The sequence below is a fragment of the Panthera uncia genome, chromosome C2 (assembly GCF_023721935.1).
Source record: "Panthera uncia isolate 11264 chromosome C2, Puncia_PCG_1.0, whole genome shotgun sequence".
NCBI classification, from domain to species: Eukaryota; Metazoa; Chordata; class Mammalia; order Carnivora; family Felidae; genus Panthera; species Panthera uncia.
In genome coordinates this window covers 66,512,890-66,529,982 of record NC_064810.1, presented here as the reverse complement: position 1 = coordinate 66,529,982, position 17,093 = coordinate 66,512,890, and the positions used below count along the sequence as shown (strand labels likewise).

The 17,093-nt window shown below is 38.3% G+C and overlaps 1 protein-coding gene across 1 annotated transcript in view; it reads right to left on the bottom strand.

Moving 5' to 3' along the window:
* Nucleotides 1–16,013, bottom strand: part of CASR (calcium sensing receptor) — a 29,553-nt gene extending 13,540 nt beyond the window's left edge. The window contains 3 exon segments of the mRNA XM_049628285.1: nucleotides 8,884–9,768; nucleotides 12,691–12,997; nucleotides 15,548–16,013. Of these exon segments, the coding sequence (XP_049484242.1) occupies nucleotides 8,884–9,768; nucleotides 12,691–12,997; nucleotides 15,548–15,732 (1,377 nt within the window). The 5' untranslated portion in view covers nucleotides 15,733–16,013.
* Between the last annotated feature and the right edge of the window lie 1,080 nt (nucleotides 16,014–17,093).

Sequence of the window (17,093 nt, the reverse complement as noted above, 5' to 3'; positions counted from 1 at the left end):
AAAAAAAAAAGAGGTTAGAGTGGGAGAGAGCCAAAGCATAAGAGACTGTTAAAAACTGAGAACAAACTGAGGGTTGATGGGGGGTGGGAGGGAGGGCAGGGTGGGTGATGGGTATTGAGGAGGGCACCTTTTGGGATGAGCACTGGGTGTTGTATGGAAACCAATTTGACAGTAAATTTCATATATTAAAAAATAAAAAAATAAATTAAAAAAAAATTTAATAAAGAGAGGAAAAAAAATAATTTAATAAGCAATATTCTAAACAAATTTATGCCAATAAATTCGACAACTTAGACACCGTCTTTGAAAGACACAATCAAAGCTGTCTTCAAAGCTGTCTTCAAAGGAATAGTTCTATAAGTATTAAAGAAATTGAATTTGCAGTTCAGAATTTTCCCACAAAGAAAATTGGCCCAATTCACTGATAAATTCTGCCAAATATTTAAGGAAGAAGGTAATACCAATTCCACACAAACTCTTTCAGAACATTGACAGGGAGGCAATACTTCCTAACCCATTCTTTGAAGGCAGTATTATTCAGATACCAAAACTAGACAAAGATATTATTAGAAAATAAAACTATTGACCAATATCTCTCATGAACATAGAGGAATAATTTCATAACCAAATTTTAGTTGTCTACCTTCCTACATTGTTGTAGGAATGCAAGGGTGAACATTCAACTACATTAACATACTACAAAAGGGAAACCATATGATGATCTCGATAAATACAGAAAAAGTAGTTGGTAACATCCAATCTCCATCCCTGATAAAAAATTTCCATAATCTAGGAGTAAAAAGGAACCTCCTGAATCCTCTACAAAACCTACGGTTAACATTATGCTTAGTGGTGAGAGATTGAATGTTTTTCCTCTAAGATCAGGAACAAGAGAATAATGTCCATTCTCACTGTGGCTATAGAGTATTATACTGGAGGTGCTAGCCAGTGCAGTTGGGCTGAAGTCAGCTGATTCAGACTGAAAATATAAAGTTCTAAGTTCTACACTCAAACAAAAACAAACAAACAAAGGAACTTTCAGATAAGGTTGAAAAGGTTTAGGATTCACTTTTTGAAAAACTTACCATTGAAGGTCATAAAAATTAAAGTTTTATATAATCAGTTATAACTTAAACCTATTTTTAAAAGCAAAATACTCAAAATTATACTGTGGGATTAAGGTCCAATACAATTTCTCCCTTTGAGGTATCACTGTAACTTAAAAGTCCCCCCCAAAACTGTTCCATATAAGATTGATGACAGAAGTATGCCAGAAGATGAAGAGAGCAATCAACACTTGAGATATAGGACTGATATCCCCTTAATATAGAGAGATCCAGAATTATTCTATTAGCTATAATAAATTCATTCAAAGTAATAGCAGGAAAGATCAGGCCCCCCTTTTAAAAAATAAAATCAGTCAAAATAGATTTTTTTTAAGTTTCTTTTCTCCTTTTGGGTTTTTTTCATTAGTACAAATTAGGCTAAATTTTTTTTCCTGATAAGATCCTTAGGAAGCCTGTGTCAATTAAAAAACAATAGATGTTGGCAAGAATGTGGAGAAACGGGAACCCTTGTGCACTGTTGGTGGGAATCAAACTGGTGCAGCCACTCTGGAAAACAGTGTGGAGGTTTCTCAAGAAATTAAAAAATAGAACCACTCTATGACCCAGCAATAGCACTACTAGGAATTTATCCAAAGGATATAGGAGTTCTGATTCATAGGGGCACATGTATCCCAATGTTTATAGCAGCACTATCAACAATAGCCAAATTATGGAAAGAGCCTAAATGTCTATCACCTGATGAATGGATAAAGAAGATGTGGTTTATATATACAATGGGATACTACTTGGCAATGAGAAAGAATGAAATTTGCCATTTGCAACAATGTGGATGGAACTGGAGGGTATTATGCTAAGTTAAATAAGTCAGGCAGAGAAAGACAGATATCATGTGTTTTCACTCATATGTGGAATTTGAGAAACTGAACAGAAGACCATGGGGGAAGGGAAGGGAAAAAAAATAGTTTCAAACAGAGAGGGAGGCAACCTGTAAGAGACTCTTAAATATAAAGAACAAACAGGGTTGGTAGGGGGCAAGCAGGGGAGAGGGAAAATGGGTGATGGGTACTGAGGAGGGCACTTGTTGGGATGAGCACTGGGTGTTCTATGTAAGCGATGAATCACTGGAATCTACCCCCAAAACCAAAAGCACGCTGTATACACTGGATGTTAGCTAACTTGACAATAAATTATATTAAAAAAATAAAATAAGAATAAAATTTAATGGTTTCTGTATCTTCATGTCTCCATAATCCTGTTTATACTCTTAAAATCTTTATTGAAGTGGTGTTTTTCCTCTGTCATTTACCTCTTTAATGAAGAGTTAAGTTTCAGCCCGAATTTTATTGTTTTTTTGTGGTTTTTTTTGTTTTTTTTTTTTTGTTTTTGCATGGGCATTTTCTACTGACTTCTTTCAGACCACTCACCTTCTCTTTTATCTGTGCCTATGGCTCTACTGTTTTGTTATTCACTTAACCTCTATTTACCCCTGTTACTTACCATTGTCTCATTCTCTTTATTTGTTCATTCAAAAAGTATTTATTAAGCACCTAATATGGGCCAAACAGGCACTTTTTTTAGTGACAAGAGACACAATTATATTCGAGATGGACAGAGAGATGTTTGCTATACTCTAATTTCATCAGTTGTGTCCACTCTTACTTATTTTCACACTGTACTGTTTCTGTGTCTGTACTGTGAAACCATTGACTGACCCAGCAGCCTCTTAGGAGTTAGAAAGGATGTGCCTAAAGGGACAATTTGGCACATGGTTCTTTTAACAGTAACCTTGGTTGCTGCCTGGGGGCAGATGTGGCTAGGTACGTGACTTTGGGCAAATCATTTTGGCTTCTCTGGGTCTTACTTTCCTCACCTACAAAAGAATACTACTCAAGACTAGTGTTTGCTGAACACTTATTATATATAGTCAGTATCCTGAGCACTTTATACATGTTAACTAAGGTCATCCTTATAATGAATTTCTACATCTCCATTTTTCAGGTGAGGAAAGTGAGGCACAGGCACATTAAGTGACTGCCCATGGCCATACAGTTGTTAGGTAGCAATTGGGATTTAGATCTAGTTAGCCTGGCTCTAGAGTCCAAACTTGTCAACCATTACATTATATATTATCCATTCAGCTGTAGGAGTCAGATTAGGTAGTCTATCACATTGTCTATTGCTAGTTACAAAGGTTAACTAATATAAAATATAGGTTGAGAAGATGGGCTTATTTTTAAAGTGGGATCATGGAGGCATGTATAATGCTTGTGGCAACACAAGCGGCCTTAATTGGAAAAGTGATCCATACTAAACGACATCCAGAACTCCATGCATGGCCTGTACTTTCCCACTCCAGGGTCTTTTCATTGTTTTATATTTTTAATCAACTTTATTGCAGTAAAGTTGACAGAGGATAAAATATGTCTATTTTAAGAGTACTGAGTTTTGGCAAATGTACATGTCTGTGTAACCACCACTACTATCACCCCAAAAAGTTCCCAGATGTCCCTTCCAAGTTAATCTTCACCCCCACTTGCAGCCCTAGGGAGCTGTGGATCTCTTTTCTTTCTATCATTAGAGAAAGGATATCATATAAATGTAATTACAGGATGTATTCTTTTTTTTTTTTTTTTTTTTTTTTAGGTCTGGATTTTTTTCACTCAGCATGATGTTTTTGGGTTTTACCTATGTTACTTTTGCATTTGACATTTTCTCTAAGGAACACTTTCCAAAAATCCTGTCCATCCTTCAAAGCCCATCCCAGATGATATCTTTTGTTTTCTTCCTTACTTCAAATCCTAACCTTTAAGGTACGTAGTGTTTCATCCTCACAGTCAGTTTTACCTTGTCCATTAATAATCACTTAATTGTTTTCTAAGGCATATCTCTAAGTCATCTCTTTAGATATCTTTAATATTTCTTTTGGCATTCTGACTGTCAAGTTTTGCATTTGAGCACTTAATTTTCTACATAATACCTTGCATATCAGGGAAGGTGGAGATGGAAACCATTTCATCCTTAAAAGGAATGACAGGGAATCTTTAAATTGATAATTACTGACCCACAAAAATCAACATACATTATAAAATAAGTTAGATATTTCCCCAAGCGAGAACACTCTTCTTTTGCAGTTTTAAAAGAGGGACTAATAGTTCCATTAAAAAAGAAAATATAAAAATTTCCTTGAGATTTGTAATCCAGCATAATATGCTTCTAAGTTATTTTATTTAGGGAGAAATATGAGGAAAATAAGAATAAATGAAGGGGAAGAGAAAGGAAAAAAGCTAAAAGAAAGACTGACACATAGAAGATAACATACAGACAGAGAAACTGACAGGTTTTTAAAGAAAATTAAACACTGGGAAATTTCGACACATTAAGAGAGAGACACATAGTTTACAACATGCACACACAGAGATGATCACATATTATCTTTTATGTGGTAATATTTCCATCTTGTGGCCTTTTAGGGTATTTCCTCTAAAAGATTTTAAAGTCAAACTGTTGCTCATTATAAGCATAAATGGGAATTACCTCTTGGCACATACTCTAATGGCTAATTGAAATAAACCAAAGACTAGACACTAAAAACCCCCCCACTGTTGTCTAGGATTCTAGTTCTTACACATGGCATCACTTAACACAGAGGGAACATGGGATGGGGTATACAAAGCACCCTGTTCACACAGAGGTGAATGAAGAATGGTTTGCACAGATAAGGAGTCTATTGTTTCTTGCCCACTTCCTACACTAAGAGTGCTGGGAGATCCAGACTGATCCTTATCTCCCCTCCATTTCTTCTGGTTTTCATCCCAATTCACACCCCTCTCCAAATCCCAACAGTATTAGCAATTTCTGGAAAGATCAATTTGATTTGGCTTCTGTTATCACCATGGTTTTGTCATCATGCATACCTATTTTTTGACTAGTGAGTGGTTGGTGTAAGGTGGGGGAATTAGGAAGCATGCCTTGTGCACAGTCATCCTGAGAGAAGGAAGAAGGTGATTCCACACTTACATGATTTTCCATACAAATTTGATTGTTGGGCATGTGGTCCAGGCTTATCTAATCAAAACCAAGAATACCTAAACCAGAGTGATTGATGTAAGGGTGGGTTGTTAGATTGAACAGTTCTCTGCAAAGGGCTCTAGGTAGTGTTGTCAGGCCAAATCAACTAGATCACTACTCTTTCTTTCATTTATTCTACACATACACAGGTGTCAGGCATTCTGGACACAGTGTTGAACAGTCCAGTGGAGGAGTCAGTGTGAAGAGAGAGGTGAGGAGCAGTGGAGAAGGACTTGGGGATCTCCATGGAGGTCAGGAGGGAATTGTGTGCTGTGCGCTCATAAATTATCTGTTAGTGTTACTTTTAAGGATATGAATTGATAAATTTAGTGGGAAAAACATCAACAAAAGAAAGAACTTGTGATTGACCTAATTTAATCAGAAGTTTAATTAGTAAGAATCTATTTCAGTCAACTAAAGAGTTGTGGAAATTTAAGCTGAATATATAAATGGCAAAAATGAGGAAGAAAGATTGTAAAACGTGTATGTGGGAGTATGACTTGAGAAGACTTCTAGGAGAAAGTGAATTTTGAAAAAGTTAAAAATTTGTGGTGGACAGTGTTATGTGGGACAAAAATGGATGGTGCTTCAGGTGTAGGATATAATCTAAACAAAAATGCTATGCCAAAAATTCATAAGTGCTTTATGGGGAGGTGCCAGTCAGGTTGGCTTATGAGAGAATTGAGAGAAGGTAGGGGTTGAAATCTAGGCTGAGATACTTACATTAGATTGTATAGATTATAGGGGTGATAGGTTTCCATATAGGTCTTAATAATGAGAGTGAATAGGGGTGCCTGGGTGGCTCAGTCTGTTAAGTGTCCGACTTCAGCTCAGGTCATGATCTCACGGTTTGTGGGTTTGAGCCCTGTGTCAGGCTCCATGCTGACAGCTCGGAGCCTGGAGCCTGCTTCGGATTCTGGGTCTCCCTCTCTCTCTCTGTCTCTGTCTCTCTCTGCCCCTCCCTCTCTCTCGCTCCCTCAAAAAGTGAATAAACATTAAAAAAATTTTTTAAAATAATGAGAGTGAATAATTGCTGGTCTATCTCCTGATACAAAAGACATGGCCAACATCTTAAATTCTAGAATTCCCACCCAACTGCCTGGGTTCCTGAGGCTTAAAGGAAGCTTTTACAGAAAGCACACAGGACATTTTGGCCAATGGCCACATGTTATTCCTCCCTAGAGCTGTGACTCTATTTTTCTGTCTCCTCTCCTGAATGAATTGTGCCAGACTGTGTATGAGCCAGGAGGGCACATCTTAACTTGTAAGTAGGGTCAACTGAGGTGTCTGTGTGGTGGATATTTTTTTAAATTTTGTCTGCTTTGCTTCTCTTTTTTCCTCCTTTGGTAACACCCTGATTTCCCTTTGGGGGTCCACTCCCCCTCTAACTCTCCCTATGTAATTTGAAAGGACTCCACTCCTAGCTTCAGTGATAGATATGTGATCTTAGACAGGTCGATCAGTGTGGTTTCTGGGACTTATACAGGAGATCTTGGGAAATAAGAGCCGAGTAGTAAAGATTTTATGAGCCTGAAGCTATTATAGAGGTTGAAAACTGCTAACCCTGAGGAATAAGGAACAGAGATGGAGATGAAAGCATCTACTTGTATCTGGAATACTTCTGAAATTTTCAGTATTATGGGCTACTAATAATATGAGTTTCTTCTGTTTAAGCCAGTTTGGTTTGGGTTTTCTACAGTATGGAACTAAAAGTCCCACTCTTGACTGTAGCCTCATTCTTACAGCTTTTTTCATATATGCCCAAGCTTTGGTCTTGACAATCTAGATCTTACTTCCTTGTTTGGAAAGGAGTCATTGAAGAACAGAAATGTCAAATTACCCACTGGAAGCCTCTTTTCCCTTCAACCCCACCCTGGTCCTGTCGGCTTTTCAAGAGCTGGAGTCTTCCTTTTAGGAGACATGGAAGGGAAGGGAGGAAAGACAACAGTATTTGCTAAAAGATTGTCCCTTTGTTCCTCCATCTTAAAACTCCACTCTTTATCATAATGGCTCTTGAAGTCTTTTTTGGTCTTTGACTGTCATTAGAGTGCTTCTTTGCCAGGGTTCAGGAAACAGGTGATGCAGTGCAAGGAAGGAGACTTTAAGTACCTCATAGAGATGAGAAACTTTAGCCAACAATGATGTCTGAGTGTGGTTTTCCCCACAAGAGAAGGGCTGAGAAGCACTTGCAGGTCCTGGCTCATTCTGCCAGCCTCGACACCGCTCCTTACCCTATGATAGTCTCTAAAATGACTGACATAGGTTGTATATTCTTTGTTTCTTTATACCTTTTCCCAAGGGTCTGTGGTGGTAGGGTTCTACATACACAGCTGTTGTAGTTATCATTTTTAACCTGGTTGCCTAATTAGAAGCATATTGAAATGCTACTATAATAATCATCATCTGTTTAGAACTTGAAAGTTTATAAATTGCTTTCACATATGTCATCACATCTCATCTTTAAAAGAACCTTGGGCAGAAAGTGGGCTAGATATTGAGGCCATTTTACAGATGAAGAGACTGACTTAGAACAGTGGCTTGCCAGGGATGATGCAGCTAATTTATGGGTGAGCTGGAGCTCAAGCTGGAGACTGGGTCATTCAGCTCATGTTCAGGAATGTCTCCTCTCCCCTCCCCCTATAATCATGCACTCTCTGATAGGTCAGTCTGGAACTGAGGAAAAAATAAAAGCAGTATAAAACAAGGTTTGATTGAAAAATCAAGGTAACTACACAAGACACGAACAACTATGTAGGATTTAAGTCAGACCAGACTTTTATCTTCAGAAATTTTATGAAATGAGAAAAATTATGATGTCTCTTCTATGTGCAATTCAATTCAAAAATACAAAACAAGACTAAAGTCTAAAATGAGTGTAGGAATTCCACCTAAGTTCCAGTTATTTTCTATGATAACTACTTCAGTGTTTATTTTTAAAATATCCAATATCAAATCTTTGTAAGGAGAGGTGTCTTTTTTTTTTTTTTTTTTTTTTTTTTTCCTGTGCCCTTGATTTGCTTGTGTCCTAAGCTTAGTTGGCCTGTTGGGTGGTCTATCACATTATATTGTGAATAATACTTTGGTAAAAGTAGTGGCTAAATGCGATAACACTAGCATATGGAATTTAATAGGTACTAAACTAATACTTGTTATAAGAGGACAAGATCTGTAATTTACCATAATTGTAAAAATACTCCATGTACTCCATTTAATACATAGTATTAAATCTGTTCCAGGATATTTAAAAGCTCTTAGGGGCTGGGGCACCTGGGTGGCTCAGTTGGTTAGGCAACCGACTTCGGCTCAGGTCATGATCTCACAGTTTGTGGGTTTGAGCCCTGCGTTGGGATCTGTGCTGACATCTCAGAGCCTGGATCCTACTTCAGATTCTGTGTCTCCCCCTCTCTCTACCTCACCCTTGCTCACGCTCTGTGTCTCTCTGTCTCTCAATAATAAATAAACATTAAAAAAATTTTTTTAAAAGCTCTTAGGGGCCATACTTTAGTTATTCTGAACCCCTGGACTAAAGAACAGTTGAACCAAGGCTTTAAACAGATAACCAAATTAAATTACTATCAATTTTGCAGAAGTCAGTTACTTAGAATGTTTGAAAAGGCAATTTGAACCCAAAGCTATGTATAGCAACATCATTTAGATACTGTCTTTTTGAGGTGACCACTTTATCTGTCTTGCCTGGGTCAGTCCAATTCTGCTACACAGTGAACTGCTATCTAAGTGAAGTATGTACCTGCCAAGCCTCAACCTTCTTGATATCTGCGCAGGAACCATTGGTGAAGAGCCCTCTTCCAGGTAAGCATGTATATATATCTTGCAGGGCATGAGCAATGGAATAGACTGCTAAGTAGACATTGTAGGATATCCGTAAATGTGTATAATCCATGTAAGGGGTCTCCACGCTGCTGATGTTCTCGTCCCCTGTACAGAGAGGTCGCAAGGCAGTGGAGCTATTACTTATCCTGCCACCACCTTCTTCATGACCTCTCAGGAAAGTGTCCAGTGCTAAAGGTCCTTTAGCACCTTCTTGGAGGTGGCAGTTAAAGGTTTCTTCCCAAAACTCCTTGGCAAAACCATTGTGGACAGACTTTCTGGGATGGACTTTCTGCAGGAATTCCCGGAAACCTGGGATCTGTCCAGCCTTCAGAGCGAATCCAATGGTGCCTCCAACCACATGGAAGTACTCGGGCATGGCAATCAAGGAAGAGCTGGCCCAGGCCTCGCTGGCCAGCCAGATCCTCCCTGTGATATTACGCCGGACAATCTCCTTGATAAGGGGTTCAAGGTCTGGGCCACTAGAGAAAACAACAATGACTTTGGCTGTGGAATTCTGGATCACCTCCACCACTTGCTGGATCTCTTCTTCATCAGAATACTGGGAGATGAGTTCACTGAAGTCGATGCAGATGTCCCTCTCCTCAGCTTCCTCTCGAAACTTCTCAATCCCTGGCCGGCCGTAGTCATCATCAGCAGCAATTGTGCCCACCCAGTTCCAGCGGAAATACTCGATAATGTCTGCCATGGCAGTGGCCTGGTGTTCATCATTGGGGATGGTACGGAGAAAGGACTTGAACTGATTTTTGTTGCTGAGGAGTCTGCTGGAGGAGGCATAGCTGACCTGGAAAGAACATAGGATGAATGAGTGAATGAGATGCCAGATGAACCTCAAGGCTCTGTGGGGTTGGCTTTTTGAGCATTCATTAATTTATCAAACATGCTGTTCATTGCAGATGGGATGAAAGGATGAAGACAACCAGAATATGTTCCTCTCCAGTGTGAGCACTCAAGCATCAGTCAGTCTTTGGGGGAGCATTCTAATTCCCAGTGGGTGATTCTTCACAATGCCACTTTCAGAAATGGGTCTGGCCATAAAGTCAACCCAACAATAGTAGAATCTACTTACCCTTTCAAGGAGAGTCTTTACACGCTGTTGCAAAGTTGCTCCTAACTTCCTTTGTGATGTCTCATTGGTTATCATATATCCATGTACACATCTTCTTCCTGTTATGTCCAGGTTCTGATCTAAACATTTAGCTTCCCCTTTACTATGATGAACACTGTGTCCATGACTCACTTCTGGAAGGAATGCAATTCTCTGTGGGTGATAAACCTAAGGCTCTTCAGAGGAGCCCCAAGGGGTTCTTCTTTCCTAGTCTGTCTAGGTTCTCTCCTTCAGTCTCCAGTTAGTCTCCCTCTTGTTAACGAAGGAGAGTCTAATAGTTCTTTTCTCTAGTTTTCTAGAGAGATTTTAAAGGAAACTAAGTTAAAAAATTGGGGGGAATGTCTTTAATATTTCTCACCCATTGAAACAATTACTTTTCTATGTTTAGTGTTTTAAAATGAATTTTCCAATATATTTCTTCTTACCAATGGTTTCTACATCAAAAACATGAAAGACATTGGTGTATGAAAGACCACGACCAACTTTGCTAAAGAGCATGATTTTTCTGACAAGAGCTTTGATTTTGGAAGTTACAATATAAAATTGACAGTTTTTTCTCTTATCAGCAAGCCCCTTCTTGCTCTATTATGAGAGATCATGAGGTGTAGGTAGTTAGATTAAGTAATTTATTGAGATGTTGTTGTTTTCACAGAGCTCTACTTGCAGACCCAAACAACAGGCTTCTGTCAGATTTTTGCAAATGAAAAAGCTACTCAGGCATTTTGTAAATTTATCCATTAATGTTTACTTCTTCTTTTTGAAAAATGGGTTGAAAAGGGTTTTAAAAGGATTAAAATTACAAATATATCTACTATGAATATGTTTCTCTTAAAGAATGCATTTATAATATTTGTCTAGTTTTTAAAAAGAAACTAGGAATGAGGGGGGTAAATACTACTTCACTACCAGTTCTCCCCACAAAGAAAAAAAAACAACTCTTAAAAATACACAAAACTTTCTTATATTGTGAGAGGGGAGAATTTCATGAATGAGTCAGAAAACTTCTGTCCAGAACTTTTCTAGCTGGTCTGCTTGTTCCATCCACTTGGTGGCATGAGTAGCATAAGAAATACCCTTGGCCTCTGCCCCTACCCTGCAGAGCAGTGGCTCCCAGTTCTGGTGCACATTAGGATCACCTTGGGAGCTTTCAAAACTCCTGATGCCCAGGCTGCATCTCATATCAATTAAACCAGGATCTCTATGGTGTGAAACCCAGGTATTGGTTTTTAAGGCTCCCCATGTGATTCTAACACGCAGTCATGGAAGAGAAACATTACTGTAGATATACTTACATTGTTTTGACTGAGAATTATAGTCTTCATGACACTTTAATAATTCAAATTTAGCTTAACCTTGTCTTTCATCCAAACCATAAAGAATTAAAACCTTTACATTTATATTCTTTATTTACCTTATCCACAATTATACCTTGTGCCTCTTGGCCACAAAAACTTACTTTCACTGTGTATTAAAAAAATACTGTACAATATGCAAAATTTATAAGATGCATATTTGCATCTTACCCAACACATTTACCGACCATTATTAGATCATTTTGTGCAAAAGTTATAAAGCCAGGGCTTCCCCATGGGAAACACCTTTAATTCCCTGAAGTAAGGATTCGGGAAATGATGACAAGTCTTTTTCAGTTGCCACATGAATATAAAAGGATAATGTCTATCACCAAAGAAATGGGGACCTCCCAACATATAAATGTGAATTTATCAAAGGTACTCTTAACAAATTTTAAATATTAGACATTGAAAAAAATAAATTTAAAGCATGATCTATAATTTTAAAATTGATGTAAAGGATGTATTACAATTGAGCTGATTCTCTCATCCACGGACATTTAGGTTGTTTCCAACTTTTCAGTATTATAAAATGATGTCATAGATCTATAAATATTAACATGAAAAAAGATTTGCTCCATAGGGGAAAAATATGCAACTTTGAACAAATGTTTATTAAAGCACTTGTTTCAGTGAATTGTTAGCATTTGAAAATGCAGACCTCTCCTCATCTAGGGTGAGTTCCTGCAGGGTGGACACTATTTGTTCATATGTGCTCTATAAATATTGTTGAACGAAATAGAATATTTTCCATTCTGGAATGTGCAAGACAATGATTAAGTTCTTGTTCTGTGAGAAAATATACTCTGCTTCCCCCTGAGCTAAACTTTAAGCCAGAAGTTAGAGAGGCAGAATTTTAAAGGAATAGGATTAGGGACAGATTTTGAGTTTGAAAGGTAAGTTTACATCATATGGCCTCATTCCTTTTAGTAAAGGCAGAAGAATGGTCATTTACTAAAGGAATGGAATGGAAAATAAATACCTGGCAAAAAAGGCAAAGTTTTACACAAGGTATGTTTAAAAGAATTTTGGAAGAGTTGTGAAGGTTTAGTGGACATGGTTGATATTGGGGTCTCAGAAATCCCAAATGGTCATGGTACAGTGCCCCTACTAATTAGAAGGGGTTTTTTTGGTGCCAGTGTAAAGCCAGAGATAGGAAAATAGCAAACTGTATGGACACTGGGCATGGAAGTCACTCGAGTCCTGATCCCTGCCCGCATTGCCCCATATAAGAAGTCATGTGTACCTGGGGAATGTAGAAGAGGCCCAGCAGGTTTGCCACCGCTGTGGAGATGCCTGAACCAGTTGCTCCCACCACAGCGATAGTAGAGGGGATATGCTCTGAGCAGTTGCAGAACTCGTCGAGGTTCAGAGAATCAATTTTATTTTGTGCCACAAAACTCAGAGTGGCCTCCAAGGCTTTAGAAACAGTGTTGCAAGTGTCAAATATCCTGTATCCCAGTGTCATGTTGGGAAGAAGGACTGGGCTGCTGTTTATTTCCTCGATGGCAAATATCATTGCTTGTAACCAGCGAAACCCGCGGAAATTATACCTGCAAGAAAGAAGAAATGGAAGAAAATGGGAGGCTTTCTGGTCAACCACTTAAGAGTAGGGACTGGGCAAAGCTCGGTTTGAATCATGGCTGTGTTATTCTTTGTTTTCATGATGTGTTCTTTGAGACTCATTTTACTCTCTGTAAAATGGGGACAATGCCTACCTCATATGATAGCTGTGAACATGAGATAATTATGTAAAATTCTCAGCCTGGTGCCTTACACAGAGGAAGCAATGGTAGCAAAGATTGTTATTAGTAATAGAATGAATAATTTGTATCTGCTTCATCCAGCAAAAGGTTTGAAGTTGCTGATCTAAAGTATTAAAAATAATACAGATATTTTTAAAAAAGGACTACAGAAAATATAAATAAGATTAGGATTTTAATACGTAGGAGCCTAAAACTAACCTCAGATTTGCAGAGTCACAAATTTAGATTATGACATTACTGGAGGTCAAAGGGGAAAGGGAGATGATAGAGCTCATCTTTGTAAACAAACAAACAAACAAACAAACATGTAGGAAGGCTGTTTACAAATAGTGATTATTTCTGGGTGGTGGAGCAATGGCTTTTAAAATTGTGGGCTTTTGGTTTATTTATATATTCTGTTTTAAAAAATGAGTATGCATTGCTTTTCAAAGAACATTATTTTAAATAAAAATCGAGCAAATTAAACAAAGAGAAGTAGGGTCAGTTACATAGTTTTCACTCTCCCAAGATTTAGCTCAGAGTGAGGGCTAGCTAGTTAAGTATGCTAAATCAGTGTATCAACGTCCAAAGGAGGAAATGTAACAACTCCACAGGTTCTCTCTTTATATGGTAGGTTATACTACTTGAACTCAATGGCAGGAGGTAAGAAATATTTGCTGTACTCCACTGTGTTGTTTAGGTTCCAAACTTTTATTTTTATGTATTTATTTTTGAGAGAGAGAATGCATGCAAAGAGGGGCAGAGAAACGCAGAGAGAGAGGGAGACAGAGGATCTGAAGTGGGCTCTGCACTGACAGCAGAGAGCCCAATGTGGGGCTCGAATTCATGACTGTGAGATCAGGACCTGAGCCGAAGTCAGACACTTAACCAACTGAGCCCACCCAGGTGCCCCAAGATTCCTAATTTATTCCCCTCCACCCAGTTTCCTAACTTTTAATGTGACCTTTTCTCTTAGTCATTTTCTTTATGTTTCCATCATTTTTTTGTTGTTGTTTAGTTATTTGTTTTAAACCTTAAGTTAAAAGTTAAGTTTTAAGTTAAGAGAGATTATAGAATTTTTCTTTACATAAAACATTTATACTGCTAAACTGATTTTACTATCTTTCTTTAATATAATTAAAAAAATATAGTATTCCAGGGCTTTTTGCTTAACCCTAGGTATATACATGGCACATGCACAACTCTGGTCAGCAGGGTACAACAAAGAAGATATTTGTCCAAATGGGTTATATGGAGAATATGATCAGCATAGTTGAAATTCTGTACTTAGTTTTTCTGTATTTATGAGAAAAATGTGAAAATGCTATCTAATTTTAAAGCTCTCATTAGAACATGAACAGAAATCCAGTTTTGTTGGAGCAATTCTAGTTTTCATGTTCATTTTCCAGCAATCAGGGAGACCATGGAAGAGTGCTGGATCCCTTCTGAACATTGCAAGTCTTAGAGAGAAAGTGTTATTTTCTCTTAGAAGTTGGGTAAAGACTTGGGGTGCAGTCACGGTCTCTGATATCCTTGTGAAGGGAGGTGATATACAGTCCATTCTACTCTGTGGAAGTCAGATTTTGTTTGAAGGAACTGCCTAATTCTAGGTGCCATATTCTGCTAGAGTCATGATAAATTAGGGAGCCTCAAATGGAGGGAAATCAAGTCATGAAGTAATTGTTCAGAAAACAGATTCAGGCCTGGAAAAGAAGTGATTCAATGGGATAAGTTAGCTGTCTTCACATGGCTGAAGAAAGAGTTCAGTGAGAGATTTAGATGGATTCTGTGGTTTCTCCCATCAGTGTTAGGTATATTCTGTGTTAAACAAGAGGATTTCAGCCTTCTATACGAAGGGCTTCCAAAATACTATAGACTGCATTTTGTAGATGCCTGGGTCATGCCAGCCACTGACGTTTCTTTCAACTTTAAAATCCTTTAAAAAAAAAAAATGAGAATAAGGCAGCTAACACTCAGGTATTATTGACCTTTGGGGCACTTAAGGTAAATGGGAGATGTTACTACTCAGGTTTGCAAGACCTATAATAAATTGCCTTCTAGGTACTTAGTCTTCCATTAAGCAACACTGCTGCCAGATATGAACAATGACAACTCAGTTACCAAGTGACTGGCACATACTCCCAACAGGCCATGGATTTTTCTATTCAGTATATTTGAAATTTTACTTTTTGAAAACTTTCTTTTAAAGAGGGTCATGGAATAATTTCAGCATGACTACCACTCACCATTTTTGAAAAAAATAAAACCAAGTTTGAAAAAAAATTATTTTGGGTTTGATACAGCTTTTCTCCAACCACCAGAAGAGAAGAGACTCTCTGACTTGGCTCCTTTCCTTACCTGATACATTCCACAGACTCTGGCCTTGACTTTAGATCTTGATCTTTGGCTGCTACTCCAAAATGAATAGGAAAGAGCCCCCCGAGGATAATGTCCCCTTTCTTCTGAGCTCGTTGGTCAGGCCCATAGGCAGAAGTGCACCAGGTAATTGCCAAGAGGATCAAACAACAGCTATAAAATGCCATAGTTCTGCTTTCTCTCCAGGGGGAGAAACAAGAGTGCTGGTGGTTCGGGGGCCCCTGGAACTTTTCCCCCTTGGTGCAGTTCACTCCCTGTAGTGGTGGCACATGTCTACAGAGTGATTAATAACAGAATGGAAGCTGTGGTGTTTGAATATCCATTTCTGCCTTTGCCATTGCAGACTGGTAAGGTGGGTGGTCCTTGAGTCTTTAGAAGCCACATCATGTGAAGACTGTGATGCTTTCTAAAAGAAAAGAGAGACAAAATGAATTCAGCTAAGCCTAAATCCCATCTTGTTATGATGACTATAACTGAGGTAGCTTAGAATTTCCATTTAGAGAGGTTGAGGGGTAGCAGGAGGGGACAGCATGACTTAAGAGTCTTAGACTATGTTTTTTTAGTACTTCATGTAAGATACAGAAAACGTCAGTTGCCCATATTGGAGAAGGACTATGTTCAATTGTGAGGCCACATTTTAAAGAGGTCATTGATAAGCTAGGGACCCCACTGATGTTATTGCTGGATTTTAATCCATTCATTCTTCTGCGTGAATAATGCATAGAATTTTCCTAGGAGAAGCAGTTTCTTGCATTAGTATAATATAAATAATATTTTATTCATCACCTATGTTCTTATAGAAAATATAGAATGAGTCATACTCAAGTTTAAATCTGGCTTTAAATCAAACAAAAATGTCAGAAAAGGCCATTTATTCTTTATGCTTTCTTTCTTATGGTGGCTTCCCTTTTTTGTACCTGTTTATCACAGATATCTGGTTTCAGTTTGTAATAGGACACTCCACAAACATTTGAGGAATAGTTCTTGTAAAAGGACGCAGATAAATCAAAGCTCAGATTATGTTGTAAGACTCGACTACTAGATTTAAGGAAAAGTTTCTACTTTAGCATGATTATCCTAGTAGGAACTCTTTGCTCTCTATCTCACCCTCTCTGTGAGTCAATTACCAATGATACGTTGATGTTGGGTAACTATACAGCTTCTCCTGAGGTTCAGGACCAGCCCTGAACTGTCAACTGGTCATCTCTACCTGGATGTCCCACAGGTGCTTCCAACTTGACAGGCTCTAAACTCATCTTCCTCCCAGATTTGTTGCTGCTTGTTTTTTAATCTCAGCAAATGACGTACCATCCACAAAGACACAAAATGAAGAGTCATCCTAGCCTCCTCCCCTCTCTCCTCACCATTGCCTTTCATATTCAAACAACCACCAAGTCCTGTAGATTCTCCTTCCTAAATCTCTGGAATCCATCTACTGATGGCCCTTCCATTTCCAAGGCCATCTTAAGTCTGCCAGCATTTCATACCGGGATTTCTGCAACTATTCCCTAATAAGCATTCTTGCCTC